Raw genomic sequence first — 21,318 nt, 5'->3', positions numbered from 1 at the left:
TTTTTCAAGCAAATCATATATTGAAATACCTCTCTTCTCGGTCTGACTTCAGAAAGACATGATTTATAAAATTTTTATAAGAAAATTATGTAAGTAATTGCAGTGTTTTACCATTGATCAGGGAATAACGAGTTTGCTTTACAACATTCACAACTATGTATTGTTTGTTTTCTGTTTCCGATGCTTCCGAGCCTACTTGTTGAATTGAAGACAAACTTAATAGTATATTTTTTTCTGTTGTTATTTTCCTTTCACAATCTATAAAATCGGTCTACTTAGTAACAAAGTAAAACAGAAGGAGTGTTTTTGAAAGAGATTACAAAAAATCGGAATGGTTCATGATGTTAAGCGTTAACTTACAAGTTTATGAGATGAAAATTTATTGGCTCACTACTTTTGAAGGTGAGTAGGTTTTTAAGTTAGAATTCATTAACTGAGTGGCAATGCTGGAACACGTAGTTTCACTTTAGGTACAAACTGTTAACAGTTAAGAAAGACAGCCTTGATTACACGTAACGCGTATTCATTCACGTATAAAATGTGCGAGCTTCCTGTTCACACCAGATTCTTTAATTTACACTATCTACCTATCTATCCATCCACATTTTTTTCTCTATATATAAATATCTATTTTATTGAAATTAAATATTTGAAACACGTGTCATTTACGCCACATTAACTCATACATCAAATTATATAGGTTTTTATCTTCTACATTTTACGTTCAATGGCTTTAAAACTTCAAATATCGTTTTTACATTAAACTTTCCCCCCTTCATTAAAGCAATTTTATAAAGTAAATCTGAAAGTTTCTAAGTTGTATGAAGGCAAAACATTCAATAAATATTTGGAATTTTAAACTTGAACTATATTTTATGTACAATTAAGCGAAACGGATCAGGCTAGGTATTAGGTATCGTAGTCCCTAATTTTGAATCACATAGTTGAGAGGGGCAAACAGCCAGCAGCACGCACCGCTACACATTGGCTTTGTGTGGATCTTTGGGTCATACAATGGAATTGACTATCACTTTTATAACACGTTTACAGCTAAAAGTACGGGGAGTATTAAACGGTATCACATTTAGAACTTTGTGTCGTTCTGTCCGCAGCCCGACACGTTAAACGTTAAATCATGCATGGCCAGCATGTAATTAGGATTACGTATTTTTCTGACAATTTAAAACAAAACATGTACTGATTGTAACTTTATTAACTATTTTTGGACAAACAATTTTGAAATAATTACCTCAAATAGAACTATACTATATACTTAACAACCAATAAATAAACAGTGAGTGTCATAATAATTATGATTTTCTGTCTGCGGAAAAAGAAATCTAAATAATACACCAATGAGAACTGTCCTCTTTGTCTGCTAAGACTTTTCATAGGGAGTATCGTTATACAGACAGTATACTTCTGTCTGTAAAATAAATAAAAAAATCGGATAAAAAATATGGAGCAATCCACCCAGTGAGAGCTCTATTCTCCGTCAATCACACAATACAAGCCAATAAATACGTTGGTAACTTGTTTAAAGTTAAGCACAAAGTTACTCAATGGGCTATCTGTGTTTTGCCCACCATAGTTATCGAAATCCGGTTTCTAGCATTGTAAGTTCGCAGATATGTCGCTATGCCACTGGGGAGGATTTGACAAAGAAAAAACACGTTCAATGGCAAAAGCATTTTTATCCGCCTAAGCCTTATAAATCAGCGTATTTAACATCAAACAATTAAAGAAAACAAACAACGTTATTATTTAATAACGTAACGAATTCGAATTTTCATAATTTAATCAGCTCATCTGTTCCTGATGTTTTGTTTGGAAACTGGATAGAATATTATGAGATCTAACAGCAATACCCATAGTAGTTACAATGACTGCAATCAGTCATGATTCATGATAGCACATTCTTAATGTATATGACAGTATAGACATCTGTATTACAATGTTAAAATAACACCAGTACAAACTAAAATTTAAAAAGTCGAATATTTCTCCATTAGCATTTATTTATCTTAGTGGAAATGGAATGCACTTTTATATTTTTACTTCAAAACGTCTCTGCAATCTGACTGTGAAAGTCAAAGAAAAAGATAAGCCTACAAACCATATCTAACTGTAGCGAATGAATAAAAAAAACGATACCGAACTATAAAAAAGAAAGCAAATATATCGTTCTGTTTTTGTAATGAAACTCGTTGCCTAAAAACTTTCCTCATGGGAAAACTAAAACAGATCTCGTCACCTACTTGCTTTCATTCATTCATTAAAGTAATGAATATGATGCTTAGTAAATAATTTTCCATTTGATTTTCTTTCTTTCGATAAAAGGCATTTGTAAGTAATCTATTACTATTCTGCTGTTATTGTTATTGTTAAAATTTGTAAATTCTAAACATGTTCTCATGTTATGAAGAGCAAATCAAAATATTTAATGTCAGAAATAATTTATTACATAGTTTGTTCTCATTGAAACGTACTGACTTTTGATAACATTCCTTCATAGAAGAGTCAACATTAAAATGTCATATAAAGAAATACAACTTTTCTGCATAGGAATTACGATCATTTCGCGCGAACAAGTAAGAGAATAACTAATTTTAACTTAACAAACTTTGCAAAGAGTAGTGTTTATATACCTAAAATACATGCATACCTTTCAGTGTAAAATATATGATTTACTGAAATTAACTGTATATATGAATTAATTTTAAGACATACGCTGAAAATGTACTCTTTTCGTTACCGTGAAGTGAAAATTATTTATATCAATCCAATTCTCAATCTTATTTTTTTTAATGAAATAAATTTCAATGAATTTTTAATCTTCTCACAGACATGTTTAGCAAGTAAACCAAACGCCCTCGAACTACCAATTAGAATGAAACTAACAGTATCGTTAACGTTTAATACACTCACGAGCAAATAACATAGACTTACAAGCTACTCAAGAAGCTTGCTCTATGAGTTATTTGGCGGAAATCCTACAGAAAACGTTGCAGGAAAAGATTGGTTGAATGTGCCGTTTTCTTTTTCGTCAGCAGCGAGAGCCAATGAAACGGTCGATAAATCAATATAACAATGGATATGTACACTTTCTACAGACTAGAAGGACCAGAGAGAAACTCTGAATTTGTAATATACGTCATGGAATGAATGCTGGTACCATATACGTCAGTAAAATGCAGGAAAAAACTCTTGTAGAACGTCAAATTAAAACTCGCAGCACGTTCGTAGAGTCATCTATCCGTAAAGAAAGAGAATATACAATTTACATTATATCAGTTATAGTTTAATATCTATCCATTAAACGTCAAAACTGTTTATTTTTTCTCTCTTTTGTATTCACTCTTATTGCTGAAATATTTATAAGTTTCATTGAATTGATTTATCATTATAATATTTTCGGAGCCTACTTTGAATCACGCTGGTATGCTACATGCATCCAACATATTCTCGGATAATTAGAAATGTAATATCACATTATTAGTTATTTTAAAGAAAGCGTACTGCTATACATCATGCTTATTGAACACAAACTTAAACATTACCTGTCTTTTCTAAAAGTTATAATCAAATTATTTCTTGCGAAAATTACGTATTCTGTAAAAACTCAAACTGCACAAAAAATTACAAACTCATTAGAGAGCTGCGTGTTTCCCATGTGCCATGGAAATGAACGATGTTTTTATGTTAAAATCTCACGAATTTAAATCACGATAACATCATAACGATAAAAACTTGTTCTATATACACATGAAAATAATTTCCTTTACAAACAATAAGTAAACCAAAAAAATCCTACAGAAAAAACGTGCTCCCAGTTTTTTATCTTAAAATATTTTCATTGCGCTAAGTAGCAATTTCAGTTTTGTTGTGTATGATATATAACACATGTATAACACACAACCAAATCCGGTTTTATTCATCGTAATACGCTTCGTAGTTCCACTAAATAAACGTTCATTTTTTCCTGGCTCTGTATGTCATGGTTTTGAACACACACTAAGTAGAGGAAATATGTTGCCATACGGGTAATGTGAAAAGCTCTTCAAAAAGGAAAAATGTAATTAAACTGTATAATCATCACTGAAGTTAACAATAGGTCTACACAACTTTTTAATTATATATAAATATTATGTCAAAAATCAAAGTGATGTAATGTTTAAAATAGATGGTAGTTTTTCTGAACACTTATACTAATAAAGGCTACACAAAGTAGAAATTCTTCTTTTCTACTCGTTAAAAAATCAATAAAGTTGTTCATATCTGAATCTAATAACGTGTATTAAAACAATCTTTTCAATTTATCGATGAATATTAGTTATCTTACCTTTATAAAATTACCTAAAGCATATAAATTCTCGAATGTATTGTAACAGCTATCAAATGTTTATGTCTTGTAATGAACACTAAAAAAGCAACAAATGATTTTTATATTGTTTGAGCGAACATTTTTAATAATACAGTTAAGTATAGATGTGCGCGCGCACACACGTACACACATGCATTTACACGTGTGTAGTAACAACGAACAATTTCATGAGCAAATCTCATTATTTCCTGACTCAATAATATAAATTTACGTGTTTAAATAGCAATTTTGTAGTTGGCTTATTTAAGATGTTCAAATTCTCACTAAAGGCGAGGACTTAAATTGCCATGATAAAGTCACATTTTATTTTTTTACGTGAAAAACGTGTTTTGAAACACATTCAAATTAATAAATCTGAAACTTAATCAGTAGTGATATGATCTTATAAAGAACAATAGACCTGGGTAAAATTAAATTTTTAACCATGTATTTTAAATTACATAGTAATAACTTACATAGTAATTTGTTACATACATATTCCTTGTGGTTTCATCTTGTAAGTTATATTTAAAATGCAAAAAATCAATAACAAACAGATTTTTAAATCATAATCGCACATGAATCTATTGTCACACATATATCATTGTACAAATATTTTTTCTTCAAAAATTAGTACACAACCGTGCATAATATATGTATGTATACAAATACGCGCGGCTTTGTGCTATATCTTAAAAACGTATACAGTATTTTTACAGTGATGCTAAAACGTACAGAAATTTCAACATAAAGATAGAAATTTGTTTCAATGGTATGTAATATTAGTTCCGAGTAGCCATTTATTTGTTGCTGTTTTATTTCAGTCCAACAACCATCCAATAAACGAGATGCGAACCAAGAAATACGCCAAAATATTTCAGCACAACAGAAGGAAAAATCGATGTGGAATATCAAACCACCTACCTTACTTCCCAGCTTCAACAAGCGTGTATTTAGAACGTTCTTTCTGCGTTCTAATGCAGTTCACGCCACACACACATACAAAGGAAGGAGCTTAGAAAGTCGTCTTTGGACTAACATAAAATATATTAGATAAAAAGTAATAATTACATTTATATAATTTTCATGAAGTAATTATATGCATTGCTATATTAAATACAAATATCTTATTACATCAAAATCCTTAATACATTTGATCATAAAACTATTAAATGAATAAACGATATTTTCGGCCGTAAACCTAAATTGATTAAAACATAAGAGAACTTGTAATGGATTTAACCCGGAATCATTACCACCTAACTTTCCATTACTTCCGACATCTGAAAATGTGTTTACATTCTTCCCCGAAGTAGAAAATTTTACGATTTTTGCGATCATTTGCATGTCATGTTGGAGATGTTTCCCGAGTTTAACACATCACAGAGAACCGAACCCATTTGGGTCGTTCTGCGTTAAAATAAAAACAAAACTGTTTGCACTCTATATACAAATCTTGTAGAATATATAAAGGTACTCATTCTGTTTCATAAAACTGTGAAGTAAAAGTTCTCGATAACGCTGGGTTTAAATTTGTTTGATATGGATTTTATATTCGTCAACCTAGTGTTCGTATATAATCACAACATACATAAATGAAGGCAAAAACCTTTGCTTCGAACGTCACGCGCCAGCAACTAATGAAAGTAGTCCTACACCGTATCTGCTGTATAAATATATGACCCGCGGCTGTTTAGAGAAACGTTACACGCCCTTAAAAAGAATGGATTTACATACATATATACATGCACGCTCAATCGAGACCTTTATACACTTTGTATAACACCTAAACACGTAAAACACCTGAATTTGAAAATTTTATGACATGAAAAATACAACATAATTGAAGTCCGGTTAAAATTGGTGAGTTTTGGTGTTCTACAGTAACATGTGGACTGTATCTTAAATATAAACATTCAAATATTTGTTTGAAGTTCTTGCAATTACTTGAAAAATAAAATTATACTACCAAAGTTGGCACAATGCATCCCAAGTTTATGTGTTTAAATTTCTCTTATGTAACTCCTTGGCCAAGAAACGCAGATGATTATTTACAAAATTTATTGTCGAAATGATAGTGTTTTTCACGTCTTATGTCCCTCAGTGACTCCATGGTAAGTCTAAAAGCTTATAATGCTAAATACTAGGTTTTGATACCCGTAGTGGGCACAGCACAAATAGCTTGTTGTATAGCTTAACACTGAAAAAAAAAAAAAAAAAAAGTCCTGTCTTAATATGAACATATATGTCACAAAATTTCTAAACGCAAATTTTCACCTATATAGTTTCAGGCACGTTTTTCTTCACCTTTTTTTCGTTTTGTCTGTCAGTGACGTATAAAACTATAATAACGTTAGTGAATAAAGAAGCAAATACAAGAGAACGACCAAAAAACAGCTAGCCATGCAGGAGGACCTGCTTAGTAACGGCGCTGGTTTCAACAGACTTTGGAGAAGTAAGTAGAAACTATAGTACCAGACCAACCTTCTGATACAAACTACAAATGAGGGTTAGCACCGAGGGAGAGGAAAAGGGGATTTATATGCAATACTACATACACACCCTTTTCATGTGAATAGATACCACTGAAGGAACACCAATGGGTAGGCGACAGGGAAGGCACACAATAAATACATAACAGAGAGAGAGAGAGAGGATGCTTCTTGAAGCATTACAAAAATTAACACCGTCAAAATTAAATAGCTTCTGTTTAATATGTGCAGAAAGCAAGTATATACCAATAGCATTATTAATCTCAATTATGTTTGCATACAAATTCGCTTTAACTGATAAAAATAAAATTAATACAGAATGGTTACGAATATATATATATGCGTGTGTGTGTGTGACATTATGAAGCTTCATACGGATTTGTTTTTAATTTACTGAAGTGTAAAAAAATACTGTAGACTTGTATAAAAATAAATGTTTGTGTGTAGTGGAACAAAACGATCTGGTTTAAAATAGGTTTTGTATTTTGTTTTATATGAATAGGCAAGATTGTCAGTACAAAAACAATATCTCAAAATGTGCCTTTATTAGATTCTTGTAAATAAAAATTATCAACTACAAGTGGGTGGTCAAATCAGAACATTAATTAACATTAACCTCTGATTAGAACAAAGCTAAAAAATCAACGTGATATTGAGTAAAACTAAATATACTTTTCTCACGTTCTTACTTACAGAGATCAGAATGCGTTGATTCGTCATGTTCGTACATAAACATGTTTCACAATACTTCTCGTCTATACACACAGCATTCTCAATACCAGGTACATTAACCTATTACCATACTAAGCATGGTAAAATTATGTTTTATGATTACGACGTTGTTTTATTAGTATAGGATATTCCATTATTTGGGCAATTTGATGCTGTTTTTTTTTTTTTTGGTTGGGGGGATATTTTTTAACCCTATTAACTTTTAATAGTGTCATTTAGAAACCTGTAAAACTTCAAGAAAATAAACCCCATAGCCATTAAAAGTCTGTCAGAAGACTTGTAAGCAACATAAGTAGGAACTCCTGATGGCTCTTGATGATTGTAACGTTGCTAATATAGTTCTTATCTTCTAAAAGGGCCTTAGAGAGGATTTTGATCCATTCAAGGCTGACAGTAAAGTTTAACGCCCGTTGTTGGTAAGTATTATGAAAAAAAAAATGAAAACATTAAAGAGAAAAGTATTAAGAACTAGTCACAAATTCATAATAATCTGAAGAAATAAACCGGAGTTTCTTCTTCAAACATGCTGTTAAAGTTTGTTTTGTTTTTGTAAGTCTTCACCTGGGACAGTTATAAGCGACAATAGATTAATAGAAGTATAACATACTATTGAGTTTCAGAGAATGTTTCAAATGTTAATTAGTAATTGTAATTATAGTACGTGTGGGAAGAAGATTTAGAATCGGAAATTAGTTTAAAGTCTTGAAGGTAATAGAATAAACTCAAAATCTTTCCGATGAAGTCAGCAAAGTGCAACCTTACCGTTAACCTACGTTATATTTAAAAACGTATTATAACACTAACTTAAGACTTACAGAAATGGCAAGTTATATATTTGTACACATATATGTACATTTTATCTATCGAACAGAGACCTCAATCACACGTTCAACATGATACAGATTAAGTAATAAATTCTAATAAATGTTCTTTGTGACTGTGATACAATCAAAATATTTTGGGAGAATATTGTCCTCAGAAATGTGCTATAATTTAAAACAAATGCTGGTAACTATTTCTAAAACTTTAAATACAAATAAACGACCACACGTATAATCCGTCTGACGTCGGAGGTAACAAAGCGTGAAACTTTAATCTACAAAGTATCCTGAATCGCATGCGCGTATGGAAAAGCTCTACAGAAGTTGTTACTGTACCCCCTAAACTATATCTGTAGAAAACATATAAAGTGTAAAAATAAAATTAATAATTTTAAGTGAAAATTACAATTTTTTTTTCAAGTGTTTATTTATGCTTCCAGACTCCCGAGTATAACTCTGCTACTGATTTCTTTTTTTCTCTTAACTCCAGCAAGTCAGTGAAAATGTAGATATTTTTACAAAGGAACATAGAACTAATCCTTCTTTCAACAGACATTTAACTAGATCCGATGAGATTACCCGCTCAATTTAATCATATAAATAAACGGGAAAGTAAAGTAAAATATTTCTGTACTTAAACGTACAATCGCAGTGTTTACGGAAATCAAACTTCGAAGCGCGTTCACTATTAATCTATTTCAAGCTTGATCGATAATATGTATTATACGTAAAGACAGCGCACACAAAAAGTGTGAACAAACACGTTTAACAAGCTGTGTTAAGTACTCAACTTCAGTATGCATGTGATCGTAAATCATTTATTTTTAGGACAATTGCAGTTTTAAAGATATAATGATGAAAACATACTGCTGACGCACGTCATCTCTGATATTGATTTTTACATCAACTGTGATGTACGGCTATAACGAGTAATATATATATTAAACTAAGTGATGACTAAACAAACGATAATGCTGACATATATATATATATATATAGTCAAAATTATAAACTAGAGAAGTAATTATATTAAAAAATGAAATGTCTTTCTTTATTATATATAATATGTAAATTTTATGATATAATGTTTAATGTATTTGAGGCTTAATTTCATATTTATAATTATTGATTTTTTAATAAATTATAATAAGCTCCTTATATGCGTTTTCTACATTACTATTACTATATTGAGGTCATTTGCTTGCGAATATATTGAAACATATGTTCATTTTATTGAAAAACAAACACGAACAAATTGAAAACATAATTCAGTTTACATATTGAAAAAACCTTGGCAATAGTTAACTACTTGGAAAACAATTACATTAATTACACAAAAGCTATTAGAGTTTTGCAGAAATTAAAGTAAAGAAACATCCTAGCCCTTTGTCTCATATATTGATAATAATCAACGCCGAGCCTTCAACACAATTGGGATAAAGCTCTAATGTACGATTTAAACACAATCTTTGGTTTAGTTTTATCACAAGTTATGAATACAGTGTAAAGAACATGCTTGAAATATGTATATATTTATTTCCTCTCACCTACTGTTTAGTTACCTCACCTTTCTTGCAGCTGGAAAAATTTAAGATTCTGCTTACAGGAAGCAATAAATTTAGAATTAATCATGTAAGCAAAATATTAGTGCAGCAACTGAGGATTCGTAAAAACGGAAAATCTACCTTATTCATGTTTTCACATCATTTTAATATATTAAGCATGGTTACCAGTATTACCAATATTTAACTATCTATTATTATCCTCCCCTTTTTGTCTTCTGTTTGTGCGTGTGTGCGTGCTCAAGCAAGCAACGTTAGCAAAACACATACTATTATTTCAATGGGTAATGCACACTGAGCAATCCAAAAGCGGGAACCAGGCTCCACTCACGGATCTACAGCCACGTATCCCACGTGCACGAAGACATATAAGAAGGCGGGGCTAGCCTGATATAGCGTACACGTCACACACAAAAGACCAGCCTGCTCTATATGTATCCAGGCTGCGTTTCACTATAATTTATAATTCTACCAAACCGTTTTTCACCAAGCGACAAAATATTCTTGTATATTCCAATTAAAATATAGAATATATGGTAACGTTTCAATACTTATCTCTTTTAATTATGAATATTAACACATTTATATATATGAAAATAAAGCTAGTAAATTGTATTAATTTAACTCGAATGAGATCGATAAATCTATCAAATATCTAAAAAGGAAAAAAAAACTCATAAAAATTGTCTTAGCTTTTAATTATATTACATTTTACTTATTTAAAAATAAATATTGAAATACGAATGTATATATTAATGGAAACACAAACAAATAGTAATTTACAAATCACTACAGTGATAATCTTACAAAAACTTTAGAAACATCAAAGTATGACTTAAAAGTAAAGTTTTATCACAACTATTAACTATTATAATAGAGACATTTTCAATAAAGAAGTAATAATTTTTCGTATTTTTGGCAATAAATATCTAAATGCTGCAAGTTTTGATGAAAATGACTACAATATAAACCGTACAAAACATAATGAATGTAAACTTGGATAGCGTATCACTTCAAGGGAACATGTATTATAGAACTCTTACAGAAATAAGCAATGGGTATTAACTGAAAAGAAATATTTGCTACAAGAAACATTATGCTATAAAAATAAAAGTTCGAATAGCAATCTAATAAAATCGCATATACAACCATTCGAGGTAAATTGCCTTCAAATTTCATAGTTTAATTCGAAAAATCAGGTCAACATTCCTCTATACGTGGATTAATCAGCCCACACGAGCGAAATGAATAGTTGTAGTGATGAGCGAGCGAGAGAATTAAACCCCAAGAGCAACCAGGTTAAAATCAATACTTGTTCAGGAAACACTTTCTATCAGTGTTGTCACTTATGTAAATTACAACTGGTATAAAACACTTAAAATTAATTCGTACAAAAAATTAGCAAAAAAAAAAAAAAGAGGAAAATAAATGAAGTAAAAAATTTAGCTTACCTCTCCATGATAATGTTGCCGTCCTTCAGGTGTTTGTTCTGGAAGAAAATATAACCTCATACTTGACAATGCTTGATCGCTGTTCTTGTCCTCCCATAGTAACTGCAATTCACCGATACAGGGATCTTCTTTCGGGGAAATTCGCACAAAGAAAAATTCACCGAGTGTCAAAATTTTTTGTTTTTCTGGGCTCCCGCATTTAAAGGCTTTGTAAAAAGTGTATAATCCATGTTGGCCGCAAGGAGGTCCTACAAACTGAGAAAATGACATTTTTAAAATCACTCTTCACACACCGAGAATATCGCGTGCTCGCTAAGAAGCAAGCACATGCTATTCTAACCGCTGCGACAGTACACCAGCAGGAAAATTGCTTCCGACCCCTACCCTATATTTCCCCCTCTCACCTTCCCCTAACATCGTTCCATTTCTCTAATATTAAATCTATGTTAAATAAAAATATATGTATTTATGAAAAAATGCTAATGCCAGAATATAATGTGCATAGACTGAAACACTTACCTGAAGAATTTTATTTTTCTCTGACGATTCTGTCATTTCTCAGTGTTTCAATATAAATAAACAGCTGGATGACAGATATTAAACTAACAACTGATAAACCTAAATTTTATCATAATTTATTCTGTTAAGATTATTGTAGCAAATTTATAGCTATTTGTAATAAACACTATTTGATTATGTAAGTTTATCTTACATAAAATATCTGCACAGAATAAATACTGCACGCAAGGCAAAGTTAGAACGAATAAATAAAAGAGCTAACAATATCATGCACGATGCGAGCCAATGCAATGCTGTTGTTGATCTCCAGTTATCCCATCATGCGTTGCGACTGTCAAGATGGACGGAAGTTGTGAGAGTGATTGGATGGTTGATATATAACTTTCAAAAACTAATAGTGTGGGAATCATTCCTAAGTTAATGTAAGAGATTGGAATAAGTTATATGATTTTACGATAATAAGACCTGTTTAGATTCTGTTACCAACTTGTGCTCCGAGTGTTGTGAGTCAGCTGTGTTTCACGGTAATAATTCTACAAACTATAGTACAGACTCGTTCTTTATGAAAAGTAAAATTTAAGTTTTAATTTTAATAAAAAGTGTATATTGACCATATAAATTGCCACTAAATTTCTTAGTGTTAAATTAGTTTTATATTTAGCAATAACTGTAGAAGTTTCATCATTGCAAAGCTTTTATCGAATATTTAAATGTTTTGAAAAGCTCAAGTGTCTGGCACTGATTTTTTTTCTTTCATAACTACAACTACTAGACCTATGATTTCGAAGTTCAATCTAATAGTTATATGTTAGACTGTAGTGTATACCTTTGTATTAGCTATTGTTACTATTGGAAAAGGTTACTTTTGTTATTTTAATATCCAAGTATCTTTTTGTAGTAAATACGGCAGAGTAACTTCGTTATTTTTAATATTGTGTGTTTTGTTGTTTTTATCAATATAAGTGTCAAAGCTAACGTTGTTGCATTGAGTCTTTTTTTTTTTTAGGAAGAAGTCTGGCATTAACAAGAGGCCAAAGTTTTGATAGTAACAATGACGTTAAATAACTAACATTTTCAAGATATTTTCTTTTTGTTATTTATTTATTTTTTACTGATTTAGAAATAATTAATACCAATGAAAAGATAAGCTTTAAGTTTGACAGGAAACACTTGGCTTTCCACAGCCTCTTATAAACATATTCTTTTTCTAATATGTAACTAAAACTTTATGAAACTTTAAAGTTGTGCATTTTGATATTAAACTTAAAATTGTAATTTCGTTAATCAGTGTTAGCCCGATGTGGCTTTGCTATAAGAAAATATACACAGTCAGTGTTGCACACCTCTCCTCGGAGGGAAAAAAAGTGTTCATGTAGTATATTATTTTTACACTTAAATTTGCTTCGTTCTAGAAAGAATATATTTGTTTTGAAGAGCTTAGGGATATGCTGTCAATGTTAAGCTCGTATAATAATAATAATAATAATAATAATAACATTACCAAGTTACATATATGTGTCTGTGCACAGTAGTTATTTTGTTCAGACATGAACAAAACTTCTAGTAAGATATGGAATTTGAAATTTATGTTTGCTTTTTTTTCTGTAATTTCATGCATGTGATTGCATATTGCTATTTGATTAAATACTTTCGTAAACTAACAATAGATGGTGCTAGTGGAATAGCTGCCAGTCACAGTGAAAAATGTGTCTAAAATGAAGAAAAAAACTAAATGCTACTACTTTATAGAAATTATTGTTGGCTTACTTACAAGCATTTAACCAATGAATAGACAGCTTAAAAATATTAAATATATGAGTACTGTTGCCATAGTCATAGTTAAATCATATTTATAGACTTTAGACAACAAAAAAGTTAGTATACAAGACTATTGCATAGAAAGGAAATGTTGCAGATTTTTCAAAATATTGACAAACAAAAAAAAAAAAAATCGGTGATTTCCCCTTATTTTCCAGATTAGGAAGTGAAAGCAGTGTAGACATTGACAAGCTGAATGTTAATTTTTAAAACATTTAATTAAAACTGATTAATTTTTTGACATTGAAAATGAACAGTTAATGAGAAAAATAAAGCACATTTTTTTCTCATGAAACATTTAGATGTTTGTTTTATTTGTAACGTTTTCACAGTAACAATTATCATGTGTTGTTGTTCGTGGAAGAGATACTTTTATTTTTCATTTAAGTAAACTAAGTTTCAGATTTTCTTTGAGAAAGGACTTTTAAACCAGAACAAGTTGCCATATTTATCCACTAACCTTTATGAATGAACAATGTAATACTAATTAGGACTTTTATTGAAGTAGAAACACAATATTTATAGGTTAATACTTTATTATGTCAGCTGTAAAGAAATTATTTCTCTTTTAAACTGTACCACATGCTTAAGTCCAACTTGGCTTGTAACCTTGATGTTAATTTATAAGTAATTCCAAAACTTTTATTAGCTTAAGTTTTTTCTTAGGCTCAATTACATTACTAGTAGTTGGAATTTGGAAAAACTCCTTTGAGTTTTCCATCATGTGCTTCTATAATATTTATGCTATTGTATATCTTAACTAAGCTTTATCTTAATATTTCATAGAAAATAATAAAAATAAGACAGACAGTCATATTAATAAACTTATTCCGTACTTATATTCTTGGGCCTAGCATGGCCAAGTGGTTAGGGTGCTCAACTCATAATATGAGGATTGCAGGTTAGAATCCCCATCTCACCAAACATGCCCACCCTTTCAACCATGGGGGTATTATAAAGTGACAGTCAATACCATATTTATTGGTAAAAGAGTGGCTCAAGAGTTGCTGGTGGATGGTGATGACTAGCTGCCTTCCCTCTAGTCTTGCAGTACTAAATTAGGGACGGCTAGCACAGATAGCTTTCATGTAGCTTTGCTTGAAAGTTACAAAACATTTTTTTCATTTTTTTTAAGTTGTCTTAAAAGTTGCCTTCAATAAACATTATCTTAAGATGACATGTATCAAATGCAGGTAGAAAAACTTTTAATTTGATATTTCAAACTTATTGTTGTTGTTTTTTATCTTTAGAGAAATACTAGGTATAACTGTACATTGTTTTGCAAAAGTTTAATTTTAAGTTATTTTAAAATAATTTGTATAATGTGTTTAATTTTAACATAACTGAAATGCTCTTCTGAATAGAAAGCATAAGACAGTTTTAATATTGATATTAAAAGTTATCAAGAAAGGACAAAACATTTTAAATATTTCTTTACAAAATGTTTTACATATTCTCAGTTTTAGTAATTCTTCATGCTTTTGAAAGGTTCAAAAGGTTCAAGAAATTAAACTCAATAAAAATCTGCAATAAGACTTGATGTGTTTTAAGACTGAACTGTAAGTCCAATGTATAAGTTGCATAAAGATATTATATGAACAAAGTATATATTCAAATGCATTTTATATGTATGTTGGTGCATACATAGCACCTGATTTAATAATGCCTCCTAATAATTCAATTTTTCAAAAAGAAAGTACTAATTTTATATAGTTCTCTCTATTTTACTCAATGTATGGCAACTTTTAATTGTCTAGTCATTGAATAAATACCTATTTGTTTTCCATTTTTTTATATTACTCTTAATAAATTTCATCATGTTAGATCTTTAGAAGCTGTTACTACTTGCTTTCAAATGTACAATTTTACTGCTTTAATAAAATTACCATATAGAAAATAGATGAAATGTTGAGGCTAAATAGCATTGAAAAATATTTTTTTCACAACCAGTTGCCGTCACATCAAACATGCTCGCCATTTCAGCCATGGGGGTGTTATTATGTGACGACCAATCCCACTGTTCATTGTTAAAAGAGTAGCCCAAGAGTTGGTGGTGGGTGGTGATGACTAGCTGCCTTCCCTCTAGTCTTACACTGCTAAATCAGAGATAGTTAGCACAAATAGCCCTCGTGTAGCTTTGTGCAAAATTCAAAACAAACCAAACCTCAAACTATTGTTTTTTTCTAGAGTTTTGTTTACACAGTTTCCTAAGAGAGTATTATTGTTGAAGATTAAAATTATATGCAATATGCAGTTTTTAGTAAAAAAACAACATATAAGAGATTCAAAGACACAGTAAAAATAATTTAAAGTATAAAAAAATTGAACATGCAGTGTAATCTAAGGCAGAGGGTGTAATCTGAAAAATGTATATGCAACTCAAGATTTGTCTGACTATTCCAAAAAATAAAAATAGGAGACATGGTAATTACTTTCATAACTTTCTGCTGTAAATGTTTCAAAATGTACAAATTAACTACTTGGTGTTGAAAATATACATTATTCAGCCAGGTTAAAGCATAATAAAACCCAAACCATGGAACAAGAGAAAATTATTCAAAAATCACATATATGCAGTTTTAATTAAGAACACTGCAATAAATCTGTCTCTTCATTTGGTATTCTTGTTTAACATTAAAAAAAAAAGTTTTAATAACCTGTGTAATTTGATAAATGTATTAAACAGTATTCTTTATCACTAAATAACCTTTAATAATTCATGCTGTAATATAAAATAAAAATATTAATTTCCCTAAGTGATATGTTATTTTTAAGTTAAGAACTATAAGGTTTCTAATTATTAAGAACTTTTATTATACACTTTACTTTCTCTTAGTATGCCAATCACACTATATTAGCCATATCCTGTACCCAATACAACAGTGACACTGAAACACTTGAAGAAAAACAAAATGCTACCAACAACTTGTAATAACTTAATGATATAATTTTAAAGAAAGTTATTTTCTTGAATAATAACAAATACATTTGCTTTTGTTTATTAAATTTTAAATGTAACATATTTGAAAATTTTTAAGTCTTTTAAAAAAATAAATGTTTTAGGCTTTTAACCTGCTATTAATTTCCTTTATATATATCAGAAGATGAGGTTTATGGTTGGAAAACTATCATCTTGCAAATTTCATAAAGTTCAAGCTGTATCATATACTATTTCAAGAGTTGCATTTTCATATAAATTACTAAAATGAATACTGTGTCAAGTTTCATTCTCTTTTTAATTTTTGTTTGAAATTAATTTAATAAAAGGTTAAATATTGCATCATATAATTTTCAAGAAAAATATCAGCAGAAAAGGGGAATTTATTATTTTGTCACTTTATTTTTAACTACACAAAAGAAAGTCAATATAGTTGAATTCCAAGGAAGGAATGACAAAAGTTCTGGCTTTCAAATAAAATGTTTTTAAAATGACTGTTGCTCCCCCAGTGAGTGAACTGTAAGTTTATAAACATCCAACACTAAAACTGTGTCTTTGGGGAGGGTGATTATCTGTGCTTGACAAATAACCTATCGTATAGCTTTTTTTAAAATAAACATTTTAAATACATCTAATGACAACAGTTGATAGGGGTTGTTGACATTTTAGAATGTAAGTACAGGAATATTGTTAGTGGAGTTATTGTTTTATTTTTTGTATTTAGTAGGGTAGTACATAGGATAATGTAGGATATAAGAGACTGTTCTAATTGTACTTGTAAGCATGAAATTAACTTTTTTACATAAACATTCTGATTAGCAATGCAGAATTTTCCAAATATATAATTAAATAACCACTCTCTTTAAACATTCTATAAGAAATTAAGTTAGTATTGACTTTTATTTCAGATACAGGTAGAAAACATAATTTTTTTCCATAGAATTTAAACATATAACATGACAAACAGCCCTACTTTTTGTTCGCAAAGGTTAGTCCAAAAGTTTGTAATGTTGGTGTTTAACTGTACCCCTCTAGTCTATCACTTCTAAGTTAGGAAGTACTAGAGCAAATAACCCTTGAAAAGCTTTGTGCAGATTTGAACAAACAAGCCAATTTTGTCATCATTAATATAGATGGTAGAATACAAATTTTGTGTATTACCTACCCATCACTTGTGTGAGTGTATTACTCAAATTGTAGTTAATAAATTATATTGAAGTGTTTCATTTATTTATGAGTGTTTATTTGTTTGTTTTGAATTTCGCACAAAGTTACACGAGGGATATATGAGCTAGCCATCCCTAATTTAGCAGTGTGAGACTAGAGGGAAGGCAGCTAGTCATCACCACCCACTGCCAACTCTTGGGTTACTCTTTTACCAACGAACAGTGAGATTGACCGTAACATTATAACGCCCCCACGGCTGAAAGGGCGAGCATGTTTGTTGCGACAGGGATTCGAACCCGCGACCCTCCGATTACGAGTCGAACGCCTTAACCCACCTGGCCATGCCGGGCCAATGGCTTCTAGAAGTAGGCGGTATAAGTAGCTCAGAACTTTGGCTCTGATTGAATCCAAGAGTGTAACACAATTAACCTTTGTATCTCAGAACGGCTGGTATGGGTATTAACACTTACTGATAAGCAGAGAACAACGTTTCGACTTTCCTAGGTCATCTTCAGGTTGACAAAGATAGAGTTTGCAACTGACCGTTGCCGGACACATGCCTTAACGGACGAAAGTGGTTTTCTTGTCATCAACAAATATGCTTTCTAAAGTCCACTAACTAATTTAAACTGATAGATTAACTTAAACTTTTGTCGTCACTGGGGACGGGTATTTTACCTTGTGTTTATATGAAATAACCACCACGTGTTTCAGCCGATGCAATTAAATGTTGACATTTAAAATATTCCTAGTAACTAGTTGTATTTATTATCTTTTTTGCAGTATTTGTTATTTTACACTTTTAATTACATCAATGAATAATAATAGTACATATATTCCTAATTGCAGTGATAAAAATAGCATATACAACATTAAGTATACAAATATGTAAATAGAAAAGTTACTGCTGTTAGTAAAATTACTTTTTTGTAAAATTTTGTGGGAAAAATATAAAATTTAAGACGTCACATTGAGGGCGAATGCAACATGTCTACGCCGCACAATCCCAATATTGCGAATTTTCGATACCAGAGAAATCATGAAAAACACAAATAAATGTGCAGGTCCAGCAACCTTACTTGTCAATGTGCAGAAAAGTATATTTGTACAAAATTCCATGCAAATTGGTCCAAACAAGGCTAAGAAACTGACCACAACACCAAAGATGATAGGCTTATCTAATTTTTAAAGCATCCGTATGATGTTCATAAATGGACATATTCCATATTTTTGTAGGTATGTACGTATAGGACCTATAAACATTATTTTACCAAATCCAATGTAAATTAACCGAAATACAGCGGAATAACCGTAAATAAATCCTAGTGTGCGAATTTTCATTTTAATTTCTTTAAATATGATAGTTTGGGCTTGTTTCACCTTTGACCCCATAAAATAGTTTAAAAACCCTAAATTAATAAATAAGGGTGTTTGGGTGTATTAAGCCAAGGTGTGGCCCTACCAAGTTTTCAATCAATCTGTTGATAAATGAAGAAATGGCTGTTGATTGAAAAATCTTTGGAAGAAGAAAAAAATAAACAATGTCTCTGTTTGTTTGTTTTTTAATTTCGCACAAAGCTACTCGAGGGCTATCTGTGCTAGCCGTCCCTAATTTAGCAGTGTAAGACGAGAAGGAAGGCAGCTAGTGATTACCACCCACCGCCAACTCTTGGACTACTCTTTTACCAACGAATAGTGGGATTAACCGTACCATTATAACGCCCCCACGACTGAAAGGGCGAGCATGTTTGGCGCGATGGGGATGCAAACCCGCGACCCTTAGATTACGAGTCGCACGCCTTAACACGCTTGGCCATGCCGGGCCAACAATGTCTCTATTTGGAGGCATAAAAAATAGAACATAATTCTTGCATTTTAAATATTAACATGCATAAATAATTATTTTAACCAAATATATTTTCTTTTGATCAGAATGAGAACAGTTTCAAATAACCAGTTATTTATTTATTTGATTTTCTTTATTACATTTTATATTTCGAAGTTTTATCTTCGGGGTGTTTTAATTTCAAAAAAATTGACTTTTTAGTATTTACGTATTTGTTTGTGGTAAGAATGAATCGAACTCCTCAAGTTAAACGAAGCAATAACCACTCTACCTAACTAGCAAGATAATGTCCTATTGACATGTTTCTCTACCTTCACAAGACATGGTGGTTATGGCGCTCAACTCTTGGTTTGCGGGATCGACCCCCGTTATTTTTCAGCCATATCATATCACTACTAATTTTCCCAGAAAATTTGTACAGAAAACATTTTTCTTGAGAAGGCTCTCATGATACCACAGGTAAATGATCCAGAATATTGGTAGGTGGAGTGTAAGAAAGTTAGATACTCCTTTTACCAACGTATTGTTTTACATACAGGATGATTCAGCAAGAGAAACCCCACTGATTTCTTATGGAAATAATTTAATATACTAAAGTTTTTGTTTAACCATACTTCATATTTATTGGAAGACACGTGAAATCTTAAAATTGTCATTGCGCAGGTAAAAAGTCCTCTATTTCAGTGATGTAAGTTATTTTGTTTGTGTATTATATACTTCCTGTAAGAAATCAGTGGGGTATATCTTGTTGTAATATTCTGTACACTCACATATGTAAGTAATTGTGAAAATATGAATATTTAATAAGGGAACAGGAGTAAAAAACAAACAAATAGTATGACTGATTACTACAGCTCTATCCAATAGAAAATTACCAATGTAGTCAAATGTTATTACAACATGAACCATTCATAGTTCCTGTAACTCATAACACTGGAGCAAGCTGAAACAAACTCACGTAATCATTAAGCTTCTGATATAAGCAAGTTATCTTTACAGATCAAAACCAAAAATATTAATATAAGTAATTTAATATGCAAGTCTGAAAAAATATTCCATGTCACAAAACAAATGGATTTATTAGTTGGATATCTTGCTGTTAGTGACATTGTCGGTCCTAATAATATCACATTAGGTTCAACCAGCTTTGGAAATTTAGGTTAATCCTAAGCCCTTAAAATGGAGTGTGTAAAAAATAACTAATACTCTTATTTAAAGTAACGTGAACGAAACAAAAATCAGAATATGTCTCTTAAAAATTACACAAAAACTAGAGTTTCTTTAGTGATTGTTTTTTGTTTGTTTGTTTTTTGGAATTTCGCGCAAAGCTACTCGAGGGCTATCTGCGCTAGCCGTCCTAAATTTTGCTGCGTAAGACTAGAGGGAAGGCAGCTAGTCATCCCCACCCACCGCCAACTCTTGGGCTACTGTTTTACTAACGAATAGTGGGATTGACCGTCACATTATAATGCCTCCACGGCTGAAAGGGTTAGCATGTTTGGTGCGACTGGGATTCGAACCCGCGACTCTCAGATTACGAGTCGAACGCCTTAATTCACCTGGCCATGCCGGGCCCTTGTTTAATGAATTGTCACTGATTTCGAAATTT

At 31.0% G+C, this 21,318-nt stretch overlaps 1 protein-coding gene and 1 long non-coding RNA gene across 4 annotated transcripts in view; one reads left to right on the top strand and one right to left on the bottom strand.

Moving 5' to 3' along the window:
• The window catches only part of LOC143255684 (uncharacterized), a 69,415-nt gene extending 57,255 nt beyond the window's left edge, over positions 1 to 12,160 (bottom strand). The window contains exons 1-2 of one of the 3 annotated variants that reach the window (XM_076511736.1): positions 11,941 to 12,160; positions 11,422 to 11,676 (exon numbers count right to left, since the gene is read on the bottom strand). In XM_076511736.1, coding sequence (XP_076367851.1) covers positions 11,422 to 11,676; positions 11,941 to 11,976 — 291 coding nt within the window. In that variant the 5' untranslated portion in view covers positions 11,977 to 12,160. Of the gene's footprint in view, positions 1 to 2,949; positions 3,253 to 5,287; positions 5,358 to 11,421; positions 11,677 to 11,940 lie in introns of those variants that run through there. The other 2 variants (XM_076511737.1, XM_076511739.1) reach the window with 2 other exon arrangements.
• Positions 12,161 to 12,256: 96 nt separating this feature from the next.
• On the top strand, positions 12,257 to 15,655 carry LOC143255686 (uncharacterized). The gene is made up of 2 exons (XR_013030789.1): positions 12,257 to 12,464; positions 12,947 to 15,655. It is a non-coding gene; the product is annotated as an uncharacterized LOC143255686 (long non-coding RNA).
• Positions 15,656 to 21,318: the final 5,663 nt, after the last annotated feature.

This window comes from Tachypleus tridentatus, chromosome 7 (assembly GCF_004210375.1).
Source record: "Tachypleus tridentatus isolate NWPU-2018 chromosome 7, ASM421037v1, whole genome shotgun sequence".
Taxonomy (NCBI): Eukaryota; Metazoa; Arthropoda; class Merostomata; order Xiphosura; family Limulidae; genus Tachypleus; species Tachypleus tridentatus.
The sequence above is the reverse complement of the archived record's forward strand: the minus strand, read 5'-3'. Positions and strand labels throughout refer to the sequence as shown.